The sequence below is a fragment of the Lissotriton vulgaris genome, chromosome 9 (genome assembly GCF_964263255.1).
Source record: "Lissotriton vulgaris chromosome 9, aLisVul1.2, whole genome shotgun sequence".
NCBI lineage: Eukaryota > Metazoa > Chordata > Amphibia > Caudata > Salamandridae > Lissotriton > Lissotriton vulgaris.
In genome coordinates this window covers 434,848,072-434,867,698 of record NC_141697.1, presented here as the reverse complement: position 1 = coordinate 434,867,698, position 19,627 = coordinate 434,848,072, and the positions used below count along the sequence as shown (strand labels likewise).

At 41.8% G+C, this 19,627-nt stretch overlaps 1 protein-coding gene across 2 annotated transcripts in view; it reads left to right on the top strand.

Moving 5' to 3' along the window:
* The window catches only part of PPP1R13B (protein phosphatase 1 regulatory subunit 13B), a 427,185-nt gene that overhangs the window by 131,531 nt on the left and 276,027 nt on the right, over positions 1-19,627 (top strand). For both annotated transcript variants that reach the window (XM_086937879.1, XM_086937878.1), the window contains exons 2-3: positions 13,332-13,479; positions 16,699-16,818. In XM_086937879.1, coding sequence (XP_086794005.1) covers positions 13,332-13,479; positions 16,699-16,818 — 268 coding nt within the window. The remainder of the gene's footprint in view (positions 1-13,331; positions 13,480-16,698; positions 16,819-19,627) is intronic.

The following is a 19,627-nucleotide window of genomic DNA, read 5'->3' as shown; positions in this document are numbered from 1 at the left end:
CCAAAAGTCTTTTTATCGCTGATGACATTTTAGTAAGTGAGTTAATAACTATCTGGTGCTCATCTTTGGTCCAAAGGCATATCTGGATGTCCTCATAAGTGTTTTTAACTAGAGTTTGTAAAAAGTCTGCAGGCACCACTTTGTCCCATTTGATGTAGTACCTATTGGTACTAGCAAGTTTTAGTGGCGGACTATGTAAAGAACTATTCTTTTTATTTAATGAGTCATTTAGTTTTAATTTTAAAATCACGGAAATGGGATAGTGGTCACTTAGGGCGATATCTAGTGTATCCCAATTAAATATTGTTCCTGAATACCTTGCCGATAGGAGTATATAATCGATGGTTGTGTGACAACCTCTCCCATTGAAGGTAGGTCAGAACGGCTTAACTGGGGAGCACAATTCATTAATATATGACAAAACAAAATGGGAGGTTTAACTATTCAAAAGGTCCCCTAGTTTAGAGTGATAGAAATGGGTGGGAGCATCTTCCTTATTTATTCCTAATCCACAAATGCTCGCCTTGCTCCGGGGACACAAAGGGCAATTAAAGTCCCCTGCCCATAAAAGGGCCATGTCTCCATCCGCCTGCTCCTCTATTTTAGATAGATTTGCCTTTAAATTATTAACAACTATTTCAATTAATGAATTTGGAATATTGTTATAGAAGTTTACCAAGGTAAGACTTTTTAGAGCTCCCCAAGAGATGACAATGATTTGGTAAAACTCTGTCGATGTAAACTTTGCATCTGTGGGTCCAAGATTAGTAGAAATATATGTACATAATCCCCCCTTGTTTATCCCATGCGAACTCGGCGTGGCTGGAGTATGAAAGGTCTTGTAACCCAAGAGGTGAATCTCGTTAATTGTCCATGTCTCTTGTATACAAACGATACTATATTGGGTCACAGTTTCCAGCCATAAAGGGTTAGCGATTTTATCAAATAGACCCGCCACATTCCATGATAATAAGTTGTCAATATGTTGGGCCTCTATGATGGAGGCGGAACTGTCCGCCCTTGCTATTGGACCCTCCGTAGTGCCCGAGGCTAAAGGGGAGCTAAGATGCAGTTCTTGCTCCTTATAATAGGTTAAGGACTTGGTTAGTGGGGTGTTAGCTGACATTTGGGTATTCGTATTAATAAGCTCACAGATTAAAGGGAAGATGTCAGTGCCCATGTCTAAAACGTTGGTATTAGCATGATCCTTTCCCTGGAGCTCATGTGTTTGTTAGTGTCGGGTTAAACCGTGTGAGTTGTTGTGCCATCTCACTTGTCCCTTTCAGATTAATTTTTCCAACAAGTTCGTCATAAGTGCCTGGAGTCGTTGCCAACTTGATGTTAGGCAGTGTGGCCTTGTCTTTATGGAGGATGTATTCTTCCCTGGCCCAGCTCCCTCGCTCTAAACAACCCCATTCAAACGATTTTGTTTCCACCTGGAATTTATTGGAATCCGTTGAATTAATCTGTTCCCCTTCAGGTCCAACATTTGGTGCCACTGGCATTTCTGGATATTTAAGTGCGTAGCGGTCCCTGGGTGCCAGGTTAAGGAGTCAATCAACTCCTCCAGTCCGGAAAGCATGGCAAAACGATTGAAAGTAGGGATGTTAAAATTGGGACCTTCCATGTTGCACATATATGGGGACCGGGATCTTAGAGGATTTGTCAATAAGGATTGGGGGTAGAAGTAACTTAGATCGTGTGACGAAATTCCTCCCCCACCTCTCTCAGTATACCAATCTTCGATGTGCATAGTTAACCTGCGATCCCTAAAGTTGATGATGATTAAATCCCCCTGTATATCCTTCGGTCTGCGCCCAACCCAGCCTAGTCTTCTTACATATAGGATTTCGCCATCGATATTGGAGGGTAATGGCCTGTTGTTTCTCAGCCAGTATACTACTTTATTTTTGAGTTCTTGATATCCTTCTGTTTTCCCGGCCGCTAGTTCCGGAACCCCGGTAAGTACTATAACATAGGGTGCCGCCTCCGGTGGCAAATCCATTTGTTGTAGATTACCCCTTTGGTTCTTAACAATGGGGAACGTCCTAACAGTATTTCCATGTGTGTTATCTGATGTGTTGGCTTGCCCTCCCACTTTTTCTCTCCTTTGAATCGTATGGCCTTTATCTATTGTCCGGTATGCCGGAATTTTTTCATTGGATACTGGTAATAAGTCCTCGTTGTTCATTGCGTCTGTTGGTATCGGCCCTTTAGGTGTAGCAGAAGTGGGCTGTTTCTGCCTGTGGAGTGTCAGTTCCCTAGTTAATTCGGTGTTAGTTGCAATTGCTTTTTCTATGGACCCCAGTTGTTATGCCATTCTGTTCACCCTCTCCACAAGGGGTAGTAATAGGGATTTAACCAGTTGCTCAATGTTTCCCATTAAATCTTGAGTGGAGTGAAAATGTGGGGGAAGATGGTCTGGCAGAGTCTTTCCTGCAACTGTTCCTGAGCTCTTTGAAGGGCTCATGAATAGTTTTGATGTTTTTGCGCATCTACCATTATGACTAGTCCCACCGCGCTTTCTTTTTTTGGTGCGATAACCTAGGCCTGTTGTTTTATAGTGTATTTTCTTTCTCGGAGAGTGCTTGAGAGGTGTTATTGATATGAGTTCCTCAGATGTGATTTCTAATGATGGTTCTGTATGTAGATAATTTGTTATGATCCCTGTTTAATTCAGTGGATACTGTTAAGTCTTGTAACTGTAAAGTCACACTGATGTCACCAACTAAATCTTTTACCGTACTATCAGCTGGTGGGGTGGTCGCTAGCTGGATAGGACCCAGGGACGAGCGTTTATTATACAGGAGTTCTGAAAACAGACTGCGCTCAGTGATAGTTATCTCACGTTCTAGCACTGAAGCGGCCCTGGTTATAAACTGATCTAATGTCCCAATGACGGACCCTCCCACCAGGGATTTCCTACCTTTACTAAGATGTGAATTCATATTTCTGTCAATTGTGTTTACAGAGCTCGGATCAGATACAAAACTAGGCAAGATGGCAAAAAACAAATCATAGCACTATGTTTTACACAGTTCGAGCTGTAATGAGTCCGGTAATTATAGGCACTAGTATAATGCTATGGTCTTACTGTAGGTGTCCCTTAAAGCAGGTATAAAGAGGGTGGCCCAGCCCAGCCTCGTCTGGGCTCGGACGGCCACAGACGGCGCACCCTTTGCCCGGGCTTAACCCGGGCTTCACCCGCGGCGATCCCGCGACGCGGGGATGTCCGTTGATTTATACACCTCCTGGTGCGGGTGTTGGCGGCTTCCGGCCGCATGGGCTTCTGGATGTTGTGGTCCTCCTCGGTTCCCCCCCCACCCCACTGCGGCCGCGCTCAGATGTTATGGGGCTGCGGCAGCAGGAAGAGACCGTATGCGGCAGTGCAGGCTTAGCGGGTAAAACAGGTGGGCTCCAAGGTGTGCCCCAGAGGTATGTGAACGGCAGCAACAAGAAAGATAGGTCCCAGTCTGTTTGACACGCACCCAGCACAAAGCACACACTGCATTCGGCCCCAGTATGTGTGACACGCCCCCAGCACAAAGTGCAGGCCCACAAGTGAGTAGAGCGAACGGTTACTTACCACGCCTCCAGCTGAACGCAGACGCCCATTAAACGCATACGCCCAGGTGCTCGATTGGCATCATAATTTCGGATTGTGGCGCGATTGTGGTGGCCGATTGCTGCGCCCATTGGCCATGGCCCTTGCTCCCGTGCAATTCTGCAATTGCCGCGCCCATTGTAGTTTGTCACGGCCCTTGCTCCCGCGCAATTGCGCAATTGGCGCGCCCATTGACGTTTGTCTTGCCCCTTGCTCTTGCACAATTGCTGCGCCCATTGTCGTTTGTCACGCCCCCAGCACACGCCCCCAGCCTTTGTCACGCCCCCAGCACACGCCCCCAGCACAACGCACACGTTTAAGGAACGCTTGTATTTTGTCATGTCGCGCCCCGCCTACGCACACGCCCACAAGGGATTACTTTGCTGGCAAGGTTCTTTTACCTTTCAAATTTATATGGTGGCCATCTGTATAGCCTATGTCCTTCTGCTGCAACTGCCCTTTCTAATGCTGTATTGGGTGTTGTGATTGGTGCTGTGGTTACTGAGAATACCCGCCTCAAAGGTTAGGGCTCTCTCTTCATAATATTAGTATGGATTTATCACGATATCCAACTCATCACTACAGTATTGAGTATAAGGATCCCCATAAGGCAACCTTCTGGTAAATAGTACACAAATCGGACATATACAAAATTCCAGTTATCAACACAAAATAAAATCGCTCTTTATAAGGATTCTCATTTTGTAAAACTTCTAACCCCCATGTTGTTGCTGGGGGTTACTAAAACCCTTGCCTAATTCAGTAATCCAGTAGATTCAATGCAACAAAATTTCTGCCTACAGGTATAATCGCAGTGTAATGGCATGCCCTTTTTAAAAGCCCATTGCCTTTAAAGCACGCTTTCCACAGTAAGTAAGTCAGGCTTACTGCCTTTGTCATATGTTTTTGTGATCTACAGGTGCGCCCTAAAGCACATACCAATTCCTGATGACTCAATCCGGTCTTTAGTGTTTGATTGTCAGCATAACCACTGCAAGCCTCCTTTATGGGGCACAAGCTTTCCACAAGGTAACCACTAGGCATATAATCATAAAATTACAGATATTTCTGTAATTACTGTTGGCAAAACAAAAATGCAACCTCTCATAACAAGGTATAACGAGGGTTATCGCAGTGCATATTTTCTGTCCCTATGGTTTGTTAGAGGGGTAATAAGCACCAAAACACTTGCCTACTGATTTGTGAGATTCCATGTAAGAAAATACATCTTCACTGGCTTTCATCCAGATTAATAACAATTCACCCTTTAATGGCGATTTAATTTAACATAGGTTTGCAAAATAAATACATCTGACCTTCGCAGTAGTATTAACATTTCATAATAAACAGATCCATCCTATAATTGTGAATATTGGCCTGCTACCCAAACTAACACAGTCCTACTGTGTTGAGCATACGCATTCCCACACAGCACAGAAATGCAAGAGAATCACCCTTTTTAGTGGAATCATACAATGTATGCAAAATCTAATTCTGTACTCAAGGGAGTCAACATGTGAGCAGAGCAAAGCTCCTCTCTTAGTGAAAGTTCTGAAAGCTCTTATTCTGTTGATCACATAAGGTCTGGGGACATCATTGAAGTCAAGCCAGACATAAATATATAACGCATAGAAACCGAAAATAAAGACAAACTACTAAAATAAATCCGGAAAAGAAAAAAAAAACCTCAAAGGTTTATCAGTTTCTAAACATAATTGTTACTATTATCATTTCAACCTTTACTTGTATTTAAATGTTGTACTTTGGGCACTGTGTAGGTAACAAAGGTAATGTAGTTAATGTTTGATCTGTTGATTTTGTGGTAATGTTGATTTACAGTTAAATATGTAGAAAGCATAAAAAGTCCAAAAGTAATCTGCAAAGAAGACATTTCAGGATATATCCTCTACAAATGGAGTAATGATCCACATCAAGATGTTTCACAAGGCAGTATTTGCAAGTGGAGCCTGGTCTATATAGTGCTGCTCTGCTCTGTTTGATCAGAGCACTATACCTCATGGTGGCAAAATGACTCCATTTCAACTGGACACTGTGCCAAACATCTAGCCTCTTGTGGTTTTCATTTATCACATCGACGTTCTGGGACTTGAGCCCTATGCACTATCACATTTGAAACGATGATTTGTAAAAGGAAAAGCCAGTACTGGAATAGCTGTGTCCTTCTGAAATGGAGTCATGTGATAACCTTACTGCACATAGCTGCCGAGATTTCAGATTGCTTGTATGACATTTTCATGGTTTCAGTGTACTTATGAATGACATGCAATGACCCAATGCGTGACACTTATAGTGACACTTTAGCACGCTCACAACCAAGCGATGAAATCCTTGGAAACCGATGAATATCAGCAATTGCACACTTTTGTGATTCGAGAAGCTCTAAAAAGATGTTGAAACTGCTGCAAAGCACCTGAATTGGAAGGTCACCAACCTACTTCCCCTTTTCAATATCCCACCCTTCTTATTCAGCTTCCTGCCATGCACAAACTCTTCAAAACACTGTTCTTCAAACGCTCGCACAATACCCTCATATCCTACATTTTATACCTGCTCCAACCACTGCACCTGCTTGTAGTAAGTGTCACAGACTTATTACATTGCTGTCTCCAAACAGTGTAACATTGTCACACCATGTTTGGCTTTGTACACCTTTCACAAATCGAAATGTTTTCCTTTCTTTGTGGTAGCACGCATTACACCTCTCCAAACAAACAGCACTAGCCAATGCTTGCCCCACCTTCTCTACTCACTTGCCAACTGTTGGGAAATGTTGGATGTGAGCTGTAGTAGTCTCCAGCTGCAGTGTGGAGCACTCACTGATAGTAGTGCTCTGCTATTGCCTGCTCAGACCGTGCTGCTGGAGTCAGACTAGTTGTGCCAGTGTTGTGCTGGCTAGCAGGCTCAGCACTCTCTGACCCTCTTCAGGGGTAGGCTCAGGCAGTTCTGCTTCAGTCGTGATAAGCTGAGCTTGGCAGGGATGGGAGAGTTTGTGACATTCTGGTCTGTCGTAGCTTTTAAAGACGTTGGCGACACAGGACTCGTGACAGTCACTGGACTAAAGCCTTTAGTCCTCACTGATCCCACCTAACACATGGATGAAGCAGGCAAATTGTTATTTATGCCGGGCCTCACCCAGGTGGCAGCTTTGTCTTTGTGGGGGCCAGGGCTTCTGAGACAGGGGCCGGCAGAACTTGTAAAACATCCTGCCTGGTGCCAGTCACTTGCCTCGATCTCACAGCGAGTGGTACTGAGTGGTCACACGTGTACCACAGAGCGAACTGGAGCGAAAAACACGGCTGCGACCTCAGTGTTTGAGCGGGCCAATCAACACATACTTTCTGATGGTGGGGTGGTGCCAGTTGGCAGAAAAACAGGCAATGTGCCGCCCCCCAGATTCATGTGGGCACTGCTAAGTCCTACTCAGGGGCCTAACTTGCTCAGTACGATTAGGGGGTAGCGGGAGGGGAGCTGCAGAGTTTCCAACAGTCACGCTGGCATATAATGTTAAAATAAATTATACAACAGGCAGGGTAGGGGCTAAAGGGGCAGTGAAAAGGGAGAGGAACGCGTGTAGGTGGGATACTAAAAGAGAAAAAACACAATAAATGCAATGTTGTACTGACTGCAGAGAAACATTAGGTCACTTTTTATTTGTATGTACTGCTTATAGTGAACCAAGATGTAAATGGTTGAAACCTGTATGTTCCAGACTTAATACCCGAGTGAGTAGCGAAGCTTTGTACATTCTGAGAACAAACACTGCTGAATGGCTATCCATTGGAATGGCTAAATTTCTTGGATGGGCTTGGCTAATCAGGATCAAGTCAGTTTGAAATTTATCGTCTTGAATAACTTTGAACAGCATGCATTTGCATCATACTATGGTCTGATCAGAATTGATGCCCAGTTTTCAATCTTATACAAATGTATATTTGTAAGTTTTTTTTTTTATATACATTTCTTATCTTAAGTCATTTTCCTTTTTGACGTCTATAAATGTATGTTTAATTGGGAATTTTTATCTATTCTTGTTATTTCTTATTTGTTTTTTGGTATTGCTCTGAAACTTTATGATCTTGTTAATTTAATCGCACCGTTTGTATTCTATGTGTGTCTTTTATGAATAACAATTCGAAATAAAGACGTTAAAAACTGAAACTGCAAAATAACCAACATTATTAGGACTTTCTAAACAGAGGGCGAGAGTGTCTGTTTTTTTCTGTGTGTATGGAAAAATTCCTGGTGAAGATTGACAGACTCCTCACAATACCCACCTATTTACCTAGAAATATATTTATTAGTAGGGTTTAACCCCCCCCCCCACCCCCCGAAGCTACGCATCTGTTCCTACTAACTGTGGATAGGATGTCTGTTTATTAGCGTCAATTGCTGTGACAAACCTTTGAGAACCGGTCTCGCCTGATTGAGTACAGCGCCAGCCTGAGGCGGTGCCAATTATTTAACTTTGAGTAGTGAACAAGTACGTTTCACACATTGGATTGGGAATAAGTAAAAGAGGCCAGTGTTAGCAGGACTAGTCTCAGGCAGCGCATGACCGTATCCACTCACTGCCAGCAGTGCACTCGCTGCTAGATGCAGCTCCTTGGTCAGCGTGACTCATTCGGGGTGGTCAGGGGCGGTGCAAAAAATGTGTGACTTATGCATTTTAGTGTGATGATGCGTACACCACACTACAATGCGTTGGCCCACCGACTGATGCGTGGTACTTGCAGGGCTGATCTGTAGGTATAACACAACTAGCTCCTCTGTGAATGAAAATATTGATTCTGATCTGTTCAGTGCAGGGTCTCTTTAAAACAGTATCTGTAGTACTGAACGGGAGGGGGTGGAATCTACAGTTTGTTTTATTATATATGTCACTCTCATCTGGTAAAGGTTTTCAACCTTACCTGTTTATGGTCACACGCCCCCAGCACCAATTTGTCTTAACTAGGCTGCAGATGGGAATTGAGCATTTTTTAGTCGCCTTCCCAGTAATGAAACAACGATCCAGCAAGGCGATCCCTTGCCTATGTGAGGGTACCTCTAAGCAAAGCCCTAATCAATTCTACTTTTCTGTAGATTTTATGGTGAGTTGAGACAATTTTACTTGAAACCACTTTTTATTGAGACTAATTTTAGGTACTACAAAGTTGCGTTAACATTTTTATGTGCTCTGCTGGATCCTTTTCTATGGCTTAGTGTTGCTTCATTTATATGGGGTGCAGTGAATATTATAAAAAGTATTCCTTTTTAGCCAACATGAAGTATTTACATTTAAGCACTTTTAATAGATATATTCCTCTGGGAATTAACAGAAAAGACGGGTCCTCTAAATCTGCCACATTTGAGCTATGTGCGATGTATGGAATTTTTGAATTGTTAAAACTTATCTAGAATGTCTGTAGGATTGAGGTCTATTTTGAAATGTTATTGTTATAATTAAGGACTGTGAATAGGATAATAGTTATTATTTAACCACATGGCTGCTGGGCGTTTCCCCCCCCCTGTGCTGGAAAATGCCATTTTAGTGGCACCATGACGAGCTCAGCTCGTCATCAGCACACGACACCCGTGGGTGATGACGAGCTGAGCTCGTCATCAGCATCGAAAGGGTTAAGATGCTTATTATAAATTTTAATTGTTGGAATTAATTACTTATTTTATCTTGTTTATATTATTAATGATATTGTATACCTGCTACTTTGTGGTCAACTTGTTTGTACTGAATAAGGAATTTTGAATCCATATCTGTAGTCTTTTTTTTTTTATTGTTTTGTTTTTGTTTAGTTCACGTGCAATGTGAAATTTCTAGGTGGTGGGTTGACATTATTGCTCATTGTGATATTCCAACAATACCGTGCTTCTTTCTACTCCACTTTAAGAATTATAGAAATGCAGGCAGATCTCTTTTTGACCACTAGAAGCATGTCACCCTCAAACTTGCATTGATTCACAAAATGCCATAACCAGCTGTAGCACTTGTGAAATGCGAAAATGTTTATACCAAGGCCTGTAGGACTGAAGTAATTAGTGCCATTATTGATAGTCACAAATCCCTGGGGGCTGCAACTTAAGCTCCACTGCCTGCTAAATTATCTCAGATACGTTCCTTCCCTTCTGGGGGTTTGCTTTCAAAACCTTAGAAGCTTAGGGTGGGCTTGTTCAAAAACCGCATTTCGTGCCTCTAGGAGTGTGATGTTAATAACATGCAGGTTCCTTGTTCACTGGTAGTGTTAAAGATATATTTTCCGGTACTATACAGTGCCGTGCCGTACCTACCAAAATGTAGTTTGAAATTATCCAACGATGATCTAGGCAAGGCATTCATTAAATAGTTGCAAAAAAATAAATCTTTTGTTTGTTGAGTCTTGAAAGTAGGTGTGCAGAGACTCAACTCCCAGAGCTTTTCATAGGACCTATACTGCATGTTTATTTCAAATTAACTTATTAAGACTTCCCCAACGTGTAAATCAACCCCATTAAAGGGAATATGGGAGAGTAATAATGTTTGTATAATTGCTTAACCGGGGTATTCAACCCAACAACACAGTGCCAATCAAAAAAAATTCATATTACTACCATCTGACCATGGGTCTATATTGCAAGCTAATGCACCACAGAACATGTGTCTTTTCAGAAATTAGCAAACATTTGTTATGTTTCTGGTGATATTTCTAATCACTGTTAAAAGACTGGGTGAAACTGGGTTCTCTCATTACTGTGTCCCTGCTAGGCTTCTTCCTTATATTACATTTTTGACTCTAATGTATTTATTTTTTTAATTTTTACCTTGCTACTAATGAAGTGTTATATTTATGGCACACATTACAGAATATGCATTATCAGCAATAATCAAATGTACAACTAACATAGCTATCACATAAGCTACTTTACGGGATACCCTCGCATCATTCCTTCAAGAGTAAAACTTAATCTATAGGCTCCCAAGTAACAAATGAAATAGGATGATCAGCTACACCTTGGATGCATGCCAAAGATCATGCCCCCCACCGGGAAGAAAAAAAAAAACCAGAGTAACAAAAAACGATTTGGATTCTCGTGGTTGATGGCAGAATATCTGCAGCTGCTGTGTGGCTCGTACACTTTCTGGCAGTATGTCTTCATGTTGTTTCTAGTTGCCTTCATGGTTCTGCTACATATGTACAAGCCGAGGTGGGATTTCCTGGTGTCTCTAAGGTCTACTGTGCGACACACTTTTCTTGCATTCCTTGTAAGTCACAATATGTCTCTGCACACTCTACAGAAATTAATTTAATAAGTTTGCATGCTAGATTGTAATGTGGACGTGGATCTAGACTAGTCTCAGTCAGTTGGTCTTGAATACAACAAGCATGCTTCCTTTTATCAAAGTGGGTTGGTGTATTTTGTTTAGGCTGCAGTTGTCCTGAAGGTGCAAATCTCAATGTTACCTCGATTTGGTATTTTATTGAGTGATGTTGCTAACATTAGTGCATCTCTCTTTGTTCGGATCAGAGGTATGAAAAAGAGCTTGAAATACACCCAGGAATTTATGATAACAACAATTAACAAAAAACCCATAGGTATCCTACATATGGTGGAAAGATGAATATCACCATAAAATGATTAGCTATTAATCTTGTAATTTTGAGAACCTGAGTTTGCCCTGACCCTCCGACACTTGTGGCCCTTATTCATCAGACACACAGCATCAACTACTGTGAGTAATCAGATCATAGAATTAATCCTTGGAACAAAGTACCACAAAGGTGCCAGAACCCGCAAAGAAGGAAGGGGTTTTTGAAACACCACACAAACCATGCAAACACGTGACTGGTAAAATCCTAGCTGTAACGGGCCAAGATCTGAGCCCTCCGTTTATGCTGTGGTGCAGAGACAAACCATCTCTACATTTACATGGGTAGATTAGCAGGTGACAACCCCTTCCCCGTAACCCTGTGTAGAGCTCCCAAGTTCTCCATACCACATCACCCACATATATCTGACTTCATAGAATCCCCTCCACCCACTACCCTTTGCTCTAGGCCGCCCATCTGCTGCAAAAACCCACCACTGCAGGCAGATGTTTGCATGCAAATCCTCAAAGTGATCAAGTAATTGATGTGCTATACAAATGACCATTAACACTAACACTGTATCTTAGTCATAGGTGGAGACTTGTGTGTCTTTGATGCAGTCAACATAGTCAAAAACATAAAGGAGAACAAAGCCTGGCCTACTATTTTAGTTGGAGCATTAGAAGTGAAGGGCAATAATCCACAAGTGACACTTTTTATTTTGCCTGCTTCCTTGTCTTGCATTAGTGAAATGCCATTCTCATCAAGTCGGGGGGAAAAAAAGCTGTGTTTGGCACATTAATTGATGTCTTGGCCATTTCCAAAGTCTTTTTGAAGGGAGCTGAACTCTGGATGAACTTCAACCAAACAGACTGCTCTTCTACACCATATGTCCTGTTTCCTTGACATCTTCCTTCCTCATCCTCAAATACTTCTCTGCAGCCCAAGATTCAGTATATTGATCCTCCCAATCACCTCACCTGCTTTTAGTACTTGCTCATGTACTATACTGTCCTTAGCTCCTTCGCTGCGGCGGCTATTCCGCCGCAGCGCTAAGGGGGTGAGGGGGCCGCGCGGCGCTCACACGCTGGTGACGGAACCGCTCCGTCACCAGCCTCGGGTGAGCTGTGCGATTCCGTCATGGCCCCGCCCGCTCAATAGAACGCGCCGTGTAGGCGCGAAATCAGCGCCGCGCAGGCGCGTCAGGCGGGCCATGACGGAACCGCTCCGTCATCAGCACAGCGACACCGCGGTTGATGACGGAGCGGTTCCGTCATCAGCATTGATGTGGTTAACACTGACTGCTGCTGTGTATTTTTTAGTGTACCAAAGTGTGTTGGCCTTGTGATGGAATGACTTTGAGCTGGATGCAGTACAAAATCTGACATTCAACCTTGTAACTGCCTTTTGCTTCAGTTGTTGATGTGCTGGCCGTAGTTCTCTTAGCGGAGATGCAGTATTCTCAAAATCCATATTAAGAAAACCAGCGGCAGATACATCTACAGTAAATCACTCATCAGTTCTGAACCTTACCCTACCCCAGAAATGTTTGGCATAGTGTTACACGTTTGGGCCAATGTCTCTTGAGTGACTAAAGTAGCGTTTCCTTAGAGAAGACTGGCTCAAACTTCTATTTTGTAACTTGATATTATGTATTTTTAATTAGATGTTTTTCAATATTTGTTGTCTCACTTATAGACTAGTATACAGCTATGTCTGTTAAAGATCTCTTAAATATTTTTGGTTCTTATTGAAATAGATTTGCTCGAGATTTTTGAGTACTTAAAGTGCTTGTCCCTGCTACTCTTCCTTTTTAATATTTTCCTTAACATTCCCTAAAAAACATTGCCACACCTATTTCTCTGAATATAGCCCTGCATATATACTCCTACAGTTTGACACTTTAACAAGACTTTTTGCATGACCATCCAAAAGCTTGAAGTTGATCCAACTCGTAGGAAAATTAGGGAAGTTTGGAGATGGTTTAAAGCCATTTCGCAAGACCTGCGTAAAAGCAAAGCTAGAAAAAAAATAATGCAAATGAAAATACCAGTTGATATAAGAGGCTAATTCTACAAAAGATGTTTTACATGTTGAGTGAAATTGAGAAGTTTTAGCCACTCTAATAATTTTCTTTTTTCATTTAGATGATAATAACTGTATTCCTGAGTAACAATGAACATATTTTGACGGAAGTTCCAGTTACACCAGAAACCACTTGTCGAGATGTTGTAGAATTTTGTAAAGAACCTGGAGAGACAGGTTGTCATCTTGCTGAAGTTTGGCGTGGAAATGGTAAGCGCTATTGTTCTCTGAATTATTGATCCAAAATTGCACTCCTATGCAGACGTATTATTTTCTTGTGGTATTTGCTTTAACGGAAGATTGTATTTATGGCAAATGATAGACTATCTGACTCTGCTTACAAGATTTGATCTAAAACATTTCAGACATCCAATATAATATTTATTTAATAATTGTAATATGTTTTTCAAATTTGTATTGTTGGAGGTCTTCTGAACGGGATCAACACTCTTCACAAATAACTTTAATATTTAATTAAAATAATTACAGTGATAAACATATTGTCAAGCATATCAACAAGGCTAGTGTGCCATAATTCTCTTACCAGTACTGCACATATTAGATTTTCAGTTATCAATGAAGGACAAAGTATTTATGAATATTCTATACTGCTGTATAAAAAGGATATCAACTAGTATTTTGGATGAGCTTTCTTTACTCGCTTTTGGCAAAAATCTGAACCTAATGAAGAAATACCTTACTGCAGTAGTGAATCATTTGTCATGTCATTTAGCTTCTGCATGTATAGTTTTTCCTCTGTCTTCGTTGCATCCTTCAAAATAAACTCTACCAACATTCTAGTCATTTAATAACTTCTCCGTAATCCATCATACTCTCATTCCATCACGTTCTTCGGGTAATTTTGCATGTATTATAAGCAGTCTCTACCACTCCAACGCAACTCCATGAAAAATAGAAAATATATGGAATAAATCACATAATATGCAGATTTCATGTAAAGATCTAAACCTTGGTTTGAACATCAAAACTTAGAAACCATAAACTTTCAGACTTTTAAATCATAAACTGTTAATCTTTTATCATATGATCATCCCATAAAACCTGCTGGAGGTACAGACTTGTGTGTCTTTGATGCAGTCAAGCGTTTCCTCTCAGAATGTATATTTGAATGCAGTTGCAAAAATTGCACAACTAATTTTGTAGTATGGTTAATAAACTTAAAGATAAAATATGTTGAGGTTTAATCACCAGATGAATCTGCTGATTTCCGAATGTCTGTTAATTTGGGTTCCTTCATTAACACTGTGAAGACATTTACCTTTCACCCCCTGCTCTTGTGGGTGGGCTCCTTACACCGAGGTGTCTGATTCTGTTTGTTGCACAGTGCTACCAACTCACCACACCAATTTGAGGGATATGGCTGTGGTGTATAGCCTGTATCACATTCACAAAAAGGAACCAGCGGGGGAGGCCCAACCAAATACGTACTACTCCCTGGCTGTCATAGAACTCATAAAAAGTACATATGGTCAGGAAAAAAAGAAGAAAGAAAAAGCAACGCAAAAGTGTGAATAAAACGATCGCCAGAGGGCCGAATTTGTTTTATTCAGTGGTCTTGTAGGACAGGGTTAAAAAGAGAACTCAGGAATTTCATCAAATATACCCTTATTGGTGGTCAACATGTTTCTGCCCATGGTTGCCCACAAACAGGGTTTAGGGGTATTCATCAGGACCTGGAAAATTAGTCACTCTGCTCAGAGAAGATGATAAATCAAGATATACTGGCCACAAAAAGGTTAGTTAAATTGGCCAAGATGTCACTGGCTCTTATGTATTCTGGGTTCACCGTCTCTCGGAAATAAATTATAATAAACAGTATTATAATGATAAAAGAACCAAAAAAAAGCTTTAACATGACATCCTATATTTAGACAATGATGCATGGTATCAATTCATGCTTATAATCAACGTGGTCATCTAGTGTGTATCACAGATCAAGGTGACGCCCAATGAATCCACTACTTGAGTCATTTTACCCATAATGAAAAGAAGAACGTCCACTCTCAAGATGACCTCTATGTACAAAACATGATGATTGACACAGTGAGCATAGGCCCCAGGTCTGGGCATATCCATCTCACAACGAAGTGGTGGAAGGAATGCTTGATTTAATCTCAGCTTCTGAAGATTGCTCGGAGGCAACATTACAGCCCATTGTTATGCGCCCACTGTAAACCTCTAGACAAAGGCCTGCCATTTGCAAATCAGTCTTGGTTTTGTACAGTGGGAACAGTCCATCCTGAAATGCCAAGGCATGTCCCCTCCTGATGGGAACACAAGCACTCCCAGACAGTTTGGCCTAATATATATATAGATACCAATGCCTTATAACTGCAGGTTTCTTTTCACCTATTTCGTTTCTGTTAGTGGTTTTTGCATTTATTTTGAATTTATTTACAACATACATGTTGTCCAGATGTCCATGATCCTGTTAAAACTTGTCATCTACTCTGTGAGGTATTAACTGGTGAATGGCTGATATAAGGTCTTTTGATGTTCTGGCGGAAGTGACATAATACCAATTTATACCTGGCGATGAGGTGACTAGATTTGTTGGTTGTAGTGGCAATCAGCCATTTCCTTGCTGAAGGCACCCTAATCAATAGCCTTGTGTTGTTTTGCCCTTTAACTTTCCCTACGTTTACACTCATGCCAGAGTGTTCAGGCTATTCCTGACCTCGTGGCTATGTACTAAGGAGAAAATCATAGCACTCTCCAGTACCAAAGTACCCTGTTTGTTGGTGACCATCATGTCAAACCTGTGTAAGTAGATGCTAGTACCCTTTTTTGCTCAGTTTCAGTTTGTAGTTTCTCTTCCATCTAGGAATAATCCTATACATGTAAAATCGCAACCACATCATCCACATGTTTGCATATTTTGTCACCTTGCTGTACTCCTCTAACTTTTCATAGTTTCAAATTCAGGATAATTGTGCCATTTTGATAACCAGTGTGTGTTGTCAAGTTATTCTGTGGCTGCTGTCTGTTAGGTGATAAGAAAGAGTCAAAGTGTACTTTTTTTTGTTTAACAGGACATCTTTTTAGCTGGGCACCCTATGACATGTCAACATTGAAATTATCCTATAATTTGCAAGATGTGGCGTCATCAAATATAGGCAGCCACAACTGTCTCCGTAAACAGAAATTTACACAGAATGTTAGTGGGTTACAGCTCACTTATAATTATAAAGCAATTATGTCACACCTGTGATTATAATATTTTAAGCTCTGTGCTTTGAGTAGGCAAGTGTATATTTATAGAGCTTTATTTGAAATGAAAAGGGGCACAGAAAGTTTATCGGGCATTCCTTGACTGTTTGTTTTAAAAACCGTGCCCAGAAAGCTTACACAGATGGTTGCTGGATCCATTTTACATTGAAAATTGACATAACTGGTTACTCATTCCAGAACGTCCCATACCTTTTGATCATATGATGTATGAGCATCTGCAGAAGTGGGGTCCTCGCAGAGAAGAGGTGAAGTTTTTTCTACGACATGAAGAATCTCCCACTGAGAACAACGAACAAGGTAATAGCCTAAAATAACCATTTCTGTTTTCGGATTATGATGAAAAATAAAATTGTCTGCACATGTATAACACTAGTACAAAACCATCAATAAAGCTCCTTGCGTAACTAAACTCTGCACTGTCGCAATTCGCCACAATATCAGTGCTTAAGGTTAACGCAGCAAAGTCCACTTTCTTCCCGTTCTTGTTGCCCAGTCTAGATCCGGGGTATACACTGGGTGGGGTTGGGGTGGCGGTGGCTACCAGTAGCCTTGTGTACAGGTACATTCCGATACTTGGGTATCCACATACACCGAACTAAAATTGACCTATTTGGCGGAAATATCACTAGAGCCACTCCTCCATTTATTCACAGATGACATTCTGGAAGACGCTCCTGCTTTCTATTTCGGGTAGGGTGGCCCTTGCAAAGATGGTGGTTCTCCTGCACCTACTTTACTATTTCGCTACCCTACCTCTCTAAATTCCGCCCTCATATTTGAATAAACTAGAGGCAAAGGTTAGGTATTTTCTTTGGGGCACATCATCTAGGCATAGTCTCCATTAGAAAGTTCTACCTTCCAGGGGGGGGAGGGAGGGCGTCGGGGTGGATTGGCAATGCCAAACTTTGAGCACTACTTCTTGGCAGCTCAGCTGCAATGGATAGCCAGATGGCTAGCCCAGGAAAGCGGATTCCTTGTTGCTCTACATAGCACTCAAATGCTATCGCAGAAGCTTATACATCACTCTCACTACTACACCGTATTCCCCTGCTATCCCTTTACTAGATTCACCAAAGTGTGGTTCATATATCACAGCGGCTGCGGACATCCATGACACAGGAGACCTTTTTAGAGACGGTGCCCTAATCCCCTATGCAGACCTTATCTCGGAAGACTGTCTCCCTCCGGGGCAATTCCTTATGCACCATACACTCAGTCTCACTTTCAGATAGGTGGGGCAATTTAGCAACAGAATCTCCCACACACCACTTGTTGCAATATCTACATGTAATGGGCACAGGGGACGCTTGATATGCTGATTCGCCTCACCACTCCGCCAACACACTGCGATATCACTGACCCCCCCAGAGGCAACACTGGGAGGAAGACCTGGGCCGAGGCCTATCAGAAGTGGAATGGCTGGCTATACTAGAAAATCCTACAAGTGTCCCTCGCAACCAGCGCTTCCGTCAGATTCAATATTTTATTCTCCATCGCCCATACCTCTCCCCTGCCCAGATAAATACGTTCTTCCATTGGGATGAATTTGAATGCTTCAGGTGTCTCCTGCCAACGCAGACCTCCTACATATGCTCTGGCATTGCCCTGCTTTAGGGCAATACTGGATAGACGTGGTGGCCACCTTGTCACGCTGTACTAAACATGTGGTTCCCTTCCACTGGGAGGCTTATATATTACATCTCTTTAAGAGGAGCAAGAAACACAAGGCTACCACACGATTCTTAGACCTGAGCTTCATTAAGGCGAAACGTCTGATCACTGAAAGATGGAAGTCCCCGGCAGCTCCTCATGCATTGGCCTGGCACTGCTCTATGCTCAATTGGCCAAGGCAGAGGGCATGACTCTGCAAAGGGAGGACTTACTGGGACTTCGCAAATTCCCTTTTACTACACATTGGGGAGCTATCGTGTTTGAGTTACAGAAGTCCACTACTCCCACAGCAGGCTCGTAGGAGAAGCAGAGGTTTCTTCCGCGCAAGAGAGCTCTCCACTCCCGTCAATGCGTCTCCATAATAAGGGCTCTCTCACACAAACCTCACATGCTCCGTCGTAACAGGTTATCTTCATGCGCCTCACAAGCAATTATTTAGCCATTGATACATTTCAGGGTCTTGGGTCACGGGCGGTTACCCCTTTCCCTTAGTCAAGTTATTTTGTCTTCATTATGTTGTATCCTCCATCCATCTGTCAATGCTACTCAACATTACGCATAGTTTAGCATCACAATACGCAGCACTTAATTACACATTCTATTATACCTCCTCTGAAGTGTTCTGACATTGTAGATAACCTTACTAACTATGTCTGACACGGTACACTCTCGGTATCAACGCTAATACTGTTCCATATGTCTTGCTGTGGTGTCCTTGCCTGGCATTTGTGGCCATTTGACTATTGTTGTACTGTACTGTTAAAATATAATACATTTAAATAAAAATATTTAAAAAAATAAAGCTCTTTGTGTTTATGGGTAGAATGCCTGATTTAGCTATTCCTCCATACAATGTGTGTCTAATTCAGGTTTCTCCAATGAGTAGCTCGGTAGCTACTGGTAGCTCTTCAGCTATATGTAAGTATTTCTCCTGTATGGATCCCAGAATACTACATTTGAAACGTTTGCTTGGTTGAATTAACATATGTACACCGAAAATAAAATGTGTGTATTTGAGATGCAAATGTGTGTATTTTCAGAATTCATAAGCTGGTGTTTGAAGAAAAATTGTTGAATTGTGAAAATGTATTTTGATATTTGAGTGATAAATTATGTGGCGTTGGCAGAAGCATTACTAATAGTTTTAACTTGATCGAGGGGGCAGGTCAGCTTTAGCTGTTATGTATTATCCATGGCAAGGAATTCCAATTTGACAAAGCCTTGTTTACATTACTTCTGGCAACACTCCTTTTGCATTGAAGTGATCACTGCTAGTAATGTTACATAGGGAAACCAATAAGGCAAACTTGTCTGATGTGCTCACTAGTACAACACTTCATAGTAGCTCAGGATGATTTTCATGAACAAAAGTAGCTCTTATTACAGAAAAGGTTAGAGACCCTGATCTAATTAATTCCCTCAGATGTTGAGGCAA